The 8208-nt window shown below is 44.7% G+C and overlaps 1 protein-coding gene across 1 annotated transcript in view; it reads left to right on the top strand.

The window, feature by feature from the left end:
- Positions 1–7795, top strand: part of LOC146191180 (alpha-N-acetylgalactosaminidase-like) — a 25007-nt gene extending 17212 nt beyond the window's left edge. The window contains exons 3-8 of the mRNA XM_084601655.1: positions 848–1022; positions 3155–3329; positions 4720–4814; positions 5470–5631; positions 6252–6449; positions 6748–7795. Of these exons, the coding sequence (XP_084457781.1) occupies positions 848–1022; positions 3155–3329; positions 4720–4814; positions 5470–5631; positions 6252–6449; positions 6748–7527 (1585 nt within the window). The 3' untranslated portion in view covers positions 7528–7795. The remainder of the gene's footprint in view (positions 1–847; positions 1023–3154; positions 3330–4719; positions 4815–5469; positions 5632–6251; positions 6450–6747) is intronic.
- The last annotated feature ends 413 nt before the right edge of the window (positions 7796–8208 follow it).

Genomic DNA, 8208 nt, shown 5'->3' on the forward strand with positions numbered 1-8208 from the left:
GCATGTCCTGCAACACTGATAATGCTGCCATAATCACCGTGTATCAGCGTCTATATGATTGCACTGAAGTGGCAAAGCAATAAGACCAGTCTGAAGTAAAGTTAAAGCAAAACTATAGCAAATCTGATCACCGCTCCTATCTCTGACAGCTCGCATTTCTTTTGCTGTTGACAGTACATGTTTTACGCGATCAAAAGAAAGGCAAACAACAGAGCGCGTGGCATTATCCACATTCATCACAGCCTAGCTTTCGCCAGTTCAAGCTTGACGGTGCTTTCCAACTTCGATATGTATTGGCTGTCGCTAGGCGAACTGGGGCTTTCTGTCGGAGCCGCTGTAGTGCCTCCGTATTGGTCTGCTATCAATATCACAATTGGCGCGTTTTCGGAGCGTCCGAAGTGACAAGCGCATGACAAGCGGCCTGAAACTCGCAGCATGATTTTCATTCTCTCTGAGACGGAGCCGGTAGCTGGGCTTATATACAGCGAGCGAATAGAACACACATGCAGAACACGCTTTCCAGGCATTGCATGTTCTGATTAATTATCATTAGTTAGTTATCGTGATTATAAATTGAACTTCGCACTACAGCATCGAGTCATATACCGTTGAAAATGTCTCGACGAGTAACATAAAAAAAAAACGCTTATCCCCGCAAAGCCATACAGATTCATGACATGGATCATTTATTTCATTTCAACCATAGTTCAACCGCTGTCAGGTTTCGTTTAAAGCGGGACTTTATATTTGTGTGCGGTGGTCTTTCGTATTATGTTGTTGCTGGTGACTATGCAAATGAAATGGAGTATAACGCCACACACGCTCATTTTTATATCCACAACGACAGCGAGCGGCTTTACAAGACAATGGCGGACATCATGGAGACCCAGGGATACCGAGATGCCGGATACCAGTTTGTGAACATCGATGACTGCTGGATGGCCAACAGGCGTGACGTTGATGGACGTCTGCAGCCCAACGCCACCCGATTCCCTAGCGGCATCAAAGCGCTTGCCGACTACGTGAGTCGAGGGACTTTTTTTATTGATTTGTCTATAAAACAAACCACATAAAAGTAAGCTTAACTTTCGTGTGAAACAACACCATCATGAACTGATGCTTTTTTCTTCCTTTCTGTCAGGACAGTGTAAACGAGAGGAGATTCGTCACTCTGGAAAACCACTTATAGGTAGATGTACACGAAGACAAGAAAAACAAATCATAGCAATTAACCCCACATTATATTTTGTTGTTCATTGGATGGCCTATCTTGGCGTCAGTTATGCGCTCGAAGCAGTGACCAAATGAACTTTAGTGTGGACAATAAACGGCTGTTTCCTACCATTGCAAAAGTGTTGTTCATTCTAGCGAAGTATATATGCATAGAGTACAACCCCGTGGCGAGTTCTCCCGGTCAAGAAGGAGCCGATATGCTGATACGACTCTCGTCTCGACAGCTTGAACTCCTTCACACCTTTCATTCCTTCTTGAAATGTCCTTCCTCTCATTCCCCTCTCCCGATTTCTCTGATTGCTAATTGTGAACCTCCTCGCAACATCTCATTGTGATTCTGAAAAGCTGTCGCCTGAGAAGTACCTTAGACTAGCGAAAACTTTAAAAAGCATACAAAAATAAAAGCGAGATGTGGAGAGCTCCTCGCGTTCGTGCAGTGACCTCTACAACGAGCGGTGTTATTTGCCATACTTTTTTTCCGTAGCTTGTTAGCGCGGAACACGCTGGTTATCCCCTAAGCCCAGAGTGTTTGTGTACGTGCGTTCTTTTTTTCTTTCTTTCTTTCTCAGGATGTGACGACAGCATCTAGCTTGATGACTGGTATAGTGTCGTAACGCATCTTATTACTTGCCGTAGAAATGATGTGGACATTGTAATTAATATCGAACCTTTACAAGATTGGTGACTCAACGAAAGAATTGCGTATTTTCGCTTACTCCCGTTAGCGTAGAAGCAATATGCACTCAGTCAGCGGACAATATTCTTTCCGCAGGGGTTCTGGCAGAAAAATATTAAGTCGGCGGCTATGTTTGGGTGCAATTACAGCTGCATTAGGAACAATGCCGAGTGTCGGAATGGTTTGATGAAGTTAAGTGCGCACTGCTTAAAACGTATCCGCGTATTCCGACTAAGTGCGAGTTGCGTATTGGAGACGCAAATATTCACCGTGGCTGTAGAGATGCGGCAATAGCTGTGCAAACGAAGGAAATTGACAGAAAGCAGGAAATGCCTGTTCACCGACAGCAGTTCGGCCATCTGTTGCTTCTTTGCTGATGTGACCACGGAAGGGTGCTCCAAAATTAGCCACAATAAAATGGAGCAACGAGCATAAGAAAACCTGGGCAAGCGCTTCTAGTTTGTGTGGCGGGCACTACATGCTCCATGGCACTGAGCACCAGAAATTACCGAGGGAGCATCGATTTGAAGTCTTCATGCGTCGCATTGGATTCCTATAGTCGTCAACTCACCCAGTGCAGGCGCAGAAACTATTTTTAAGTCAGGTTATGCAGCCGTAGGAATGATGTAATCCGTCAACATCAACATATATGTCCGCAGTTTCACAGGAGGCTTTAGTTTTCTCTCAAGTAATAGTGAAAATTTTCCCATTCACTTAAGCAGTGTTCTCTGCTAGCGACGAAGAGATGTCCGACAGCGTGCATAGGCTTTTTTAATAAAGTGGTCCTGATACAATAAAGGGGTATTTTGTAGTGTCTGGGCTGAACGTCCTAAAAAGACCTACTGAATTCGAGAGACGACATAGTGGAGAGATCTGGATTTATTCGACACCTATAATAGATTCTTTAGCAGGCCACGGCATAGCGAAATACAAGGGCACTGCAATAAAGGCATCATGCGTTTCTATGTTCTAATTTAAATGCATATCCTGTAATTAGCGCCTTGAGAGGATAAATGGCAGACAGCAAGAGTATAACTGGGGCTGAAGCCGTGCCTTTCAGTTTCGTGCATTTTTTTCCTTTCAATAAATACGTGACTCCTAACTAGTACATTTTTCTATCCTCTAAATTTTATCTTAGAAATCCTAACAAATCAGTCCCTGCTTGACTGAATGTATACTTCAAAACTTTGAAAATGAAGACAAACTAATTTTAAACCTATTACTCTGCCCCATATTCCCCTCCAGATTCACTCCAAAGGACTCAAGTTCGGCATCTACCAGGACTCTGGCCTTAAGACGTGCGCTGGATACCCCGGCAGTCTGTGCCACTACATGACTGACGCGCGCACCTTCGCCGAATGGGGAGTAGACATGCTCAAGCTGGACGGATGCAACGTCAACCCGCGCCTCATGGACACCCGTGAGTAACTCGTCCTTTCCACATGGTCTCACACACGGGCTAAATATAAAATTAAAAAGAAACAAAGTTTTTGTTTATGTGCCTGAGGAGGGGATCATCAATTATGGAATGTAATTTCAATTCGAATGCCGCTCTACTTTAGTGACTTTTCTCAACCCACCGAACTAACATCACTTTATCCTTAGTTATTGATTTAAATGCCAAAATAGCGTCCGCCGAAAAGCCGTCATGCTCCTTATAAAATGTCGCACCATGTGAAAAAAAAAAAAAAAAAAAAAAAAAAAAACCCTGAGTTAAACCTTTCTCGATCTGCCACTGTTCGGCGCCTAAAAGAATAATGTTGTCGATGGCTGAGTTGCTAAAGCGACCTCTCCACTTTGCCGGGGACCAGAGTTTGAGTAATTTCGTAAGTGACGCGTAATGTATTCATACGTATAAACGCGCAAGTAAAAAAGAGCATTGTATTAAATAACGCTTTGTGTGCCTATCTGAGGGTTAAAATTGCTTGCGTTTTACATTGTGATATGGCTCTACAGGAAGGGGTGATCAATGGAATGAAGAGGGATACACATAACTAGATGGCGCAATATACCTCCTATCTTGCACCACTTTCCCATCTGCTAGCTTTCTTTACCTTTTTTACCCCTCTTGACGCGGCCAAAAGAATCGCATGGAATCACTCTAGTTGCATGTAAAGTCCCTGCAGGCTGATAGTGAGTTCGGTGACAATTAAGTACTAGGAAAGAAAACACGCAATGGAAATGACTGCCGAGTTGATGGGCGATTTCGCCACTGCTTCATGAGCTCACCCAGCTTGAAAAACACAACTAGCACTTTCATATGTGAGGTCAAGTGTATCACGTCAACCTTAATGTGGGCATTTTTTTGTTCTTTGTGTTTTTTTTTTTTTTGGCCTTCAAATTCCTCGCGTTAACTTTTTATACGCAGTTTCTGGGCACTATTTCAGATTTGACTGTACTTTGCACAACCCCCTGTCCGCCTCATTACGTCTCGCGCGCCTTTCGCAATCCTCATTATTCCTTGTAAAACCTGAATTTTCGCTTCACAGTTCTGCACACCGGGCGCGAAGACCGAAGGATCGCGAGTCTGTGATACTTTTTGAGAGGCTTAGTGTACATGTCTGAAATTTCAGACCCGGTAAGAGTGCACAACGGTGTTAAAAAGAGGACTTAAAGCATAGAAAATGCATCAAACCTCGCCGAAGCTAGAATTAAAAAAGAAAAAAATGACACACGTTGCGATTATGAAAGCATAATGTAGTATTTTTCTTTTAAAAATGTTCTTAAGACTTTCTTGGTACTGCTTTCTTCGTGTATCTTTTCGTTGAATTTTCTGTAGTGGCCCTTATGAGTGTGTGTTCCACGTGCAGTGTACCCTGCATACACACAGGCCCTCAACAGGACCGGCCGGAGAATAGTGTTTTCCTGCAGCTGGCCAGCCTACCAAGTTGACCTTGGCATGAGGGTACGCTGGATCTTTTTGAATATGATTTTCTTTCTTCCAACAAGATTTGGTGCCCAAGAGCGCTTTTCTGGTTTCTATTTGTTATACTTTCACAAATGTTATGTTTGAGCACACTCTACTAGCACTAAACGCTTACAAATACATTTCTTCCAAATTCAGATAAGAGAAAACAGACAACATGAGGGTGCCTATCGAATTTGATGTGATAATGTGATATTTTGTCTACTGTATGCTTTCGTATGTGTACGTTACCGTGGTGTTGAGAAATGACAGGGTTTACTATTGTAATATATTTAGTTTTTTTGTGACCGCTGCCTACTGGCTCGTGAAATAGACAGAGGGTTGACCACAGTGGTTAAGGATACTACAAGAAACGCCCTGATATAGCAAGCACGTGATCGTCCCTGGTTTAAATCGAAGTTTGAGAGATGGGCTTGTGCTAAAGTATGATAAGATAAGATAAGATAATAAAGATGATAAGATATGATAAGATTGTGCTTCATCAGCGTTGAAAGATCTTGTGCTCGCTGCTACTGTCTGCCTCATTCACTTATAACTGCATGTAAGGCTGTGCAGGCTACGCAAATAGGACAGACACTCCGTAACCACCTTTCCTCTCTTTCGGTAACCTCTTGCCTTACTTTCACATTATCAGCCTAACTACCGGGCCATCGGGCGAGCTTGCAACATGTGGCGTAACTACGACGATATCACGGACTCGTGGGACAGTGTGCTCTCCATCCTTGACTACTACGCCACAGTTCAGGATACGTTGGTGGGCGCATCAGGCCCCGGACGTTGGAGTGACCCAGACATGGTGCGTCCTAAATCGTTGTGCTCTTCTGGAGACTGTTTTCTATGTACTGGACGGTCTCGCAGCCGCCTACATTTTAATCAATTCACGCTCTCTACTGGGTAATTGTTTTATACTCGAGCATGTGGACGCAATACGGTATAGAGTGTCATTGCAATCCAATCTAAGATTGGGGCTAAACAGTAGTAAAATTTGAGTATTATCATTGTGCGGCATTGCAGAAAGGTCTCACACTTGTAACCAATATTCACTTTGTTTTAAAACAGGTGCGTTGAAAATGTTCGCACCAAACGAGCTCTTAGGTGGGTATGAAGCCAAGGTTTTGGGTAACAGGCAATCAAGTCTAGAGTTTGTGGCCCTATTAAAGCGGTCTTCATGAAACAAAGCTGATTGATTCCGTTGAAGGCAGGAACTTCGGCATCGTTTTCATAGAGCAAAGTCGAAAAACTTAAGACGACTCACAAACAGCTTTAGCCAGATGAGATCTTTTGTTTCTTATGATGTGACCGGGTGTCAATGACAAGAACTCGAACGTTTGGAGATGTTCTTGAGTATTGCATTTCCGCGGGGATTCATATCATAAACTTCGCCTTCTTGTCGCCGCATTTGCGGCTCTTGCGCAGCTCATAATCGGCAACTACGGCCTCAGCTACGACCAGAGTAAGGCCCAGATGGCGCTGTGGGCCATCCTGGCGGCTCCGCTCTTCATGTCCGTCGATCTGAGGACCATTCGGCCGGAGTTCAAAGACATCCTTCTCAACAGGCAAATCATCGCCATCAACCAGGACCCACTCGGAAGAATGGGAAGGCGTATCGTGACCGTAAGTATAATCCTGAGCTCTTAATGCACGATTCTATTATCACTGAGCTCTTTCGGCTTTGAGATCTCGAGGTCGTCGTTTTAGTGAAAGGATATCAGGTTGCAAGGGCATCTGAGCATTTTTCATCGTTCATGAGACTAACGAATCACATTAACCCATTAACTTAATCCCTTAATGCGTTCAATACATACTCGTAGCCTGTTCTGCCTGTCCCTTTTACGTTGTAGCTGACGCTAAAAGTCGTGTCACATTAGTCAAACTCCCGCAAAATATTTTTCCTCTTCCTTCGTTCCTACAGGAGAAAGGTATCGAGCTCTGGGCTCGACCAGTGACGCCCCTGGCTGACGATGGCTCTACATCGGCGGCCATCGTGCTCTTCAACCGGCGACACATCGGCGGTCCCGTGAGGGTCTCCATCCAGCTGGCCAGCATCGGCCTCAACTACTTCAACGGGTACAGGGTGAAGGACCTATACGACTCGTCCTCACCGGTGGCCATGTTCAAGCCGCTGGACGACATAACAGTGGCCGTGAACCCCTCCGGAGTGGTGATGCTCAAGGCCGAGCCCGTGCCCGCACCTCGTCCCAAGCAGCAGCCTCAGAAGCAGCCGCAGAAACAACAACCGCAGCAGCCGCAACAGCAGCAACAACAGTCACAGCAGCCGCAGCAACCGCAGCTCAGTGCAAAGGGAAACGTATCCCCTTCTGTGGTAGAGAAGGTTGCTAAAATTATTACCATTAAGACGAGTGGTGGTGGTGGTGGTGAAGGCCTTAAGGGTGGCGCAGGTGGCGCGGGTGGCACGGGTGGCGGAGGCGGCGGTGAAAAGGGAAGCGGCAGCGCTAAAGGCGAGCCAATGATGAGTGGGGCTGAAGTCAGTTCTGAAGGGATCAGCAAAAGTGCGGGAGCGGGTATAAGTAGCAATGCTGGCGGAAGCTCTGGAATTGGCGGCGCCAGCGGTGGGGCCGGTGGTGGTGCAATGACAACCAGTAGCATCAGCAGCAGTAGCAGTAGTGGCATGTCGGAAGCCGCTGGCGTCAAAGCTTCCGGCGATGGTACCAAGGCCGGAGTGGTGGTTTAGACAGCCTAGATGCCAACACGGAAATGATTATATTGTAAGCTTGAACCTACACTGGCAGAGCAACAAAAAATGAGAGAAAAAAATTACTTGGGTCCTCGTTAATGAAACGTCAGTGAGGTCTTTCTCTTTAACAGTGCAAGATTCACAAGCGTTCAAGAAAGTAACAAAAGAAAAGATATGCATTCAGTTGAATACATTTTCTCGCAAAATACGAGCTGTGTATGTACAGTTATTAGTTAATAAACACAACCAATGTTTGTTCTTCGGAGTTTCTTTTGTATGTATACCCGTCTCTTTTATTTCTAGCAACGTAAGTTGCTATTATCTATTCATCTATTCATTAAACTAATATAAAATACCCAAAGAACAATACTGCTACTACAAAACATAATATCCAGATACCGATAAAAGCGATGTCACCGCGAAACATCTAGCTAAAAGAGCAACATAAAGCAATTAAAAAGCAACCACGTCCATGAGGCAGGTTGCTGTATGCATTCTAACGCTGCTAGAGCAAAAAGCAGTTTTTTTTTAGGAAGCAAGTAAAAAATAGGTGCCTGCAAGGTAAGCATTATATGACGTACCCCAGTATGGACGAGCAAAATAGGCAACTGGTGAAGTTGAACAATGCGTGTGGAAATATGGAAGTGTAAAATATACATGAATCAAGATATACCTATA

Source organism: Amblyomma maculatum, chromosome 4 (assembly GCF_055883805.1).
Source record: "Amblyomma maculatum isolate TAMU_Amacu chromosome 4, ASM5588380v1, whole genome shotgun sequence".
Taxonomy (NCBI): domain Eukaryota; kingdom Metazoa; phylum Arthropoda; class Arachnida; order Ixodida; family Ixodidae; genus Amblyomma; species Amblyomma maculatum.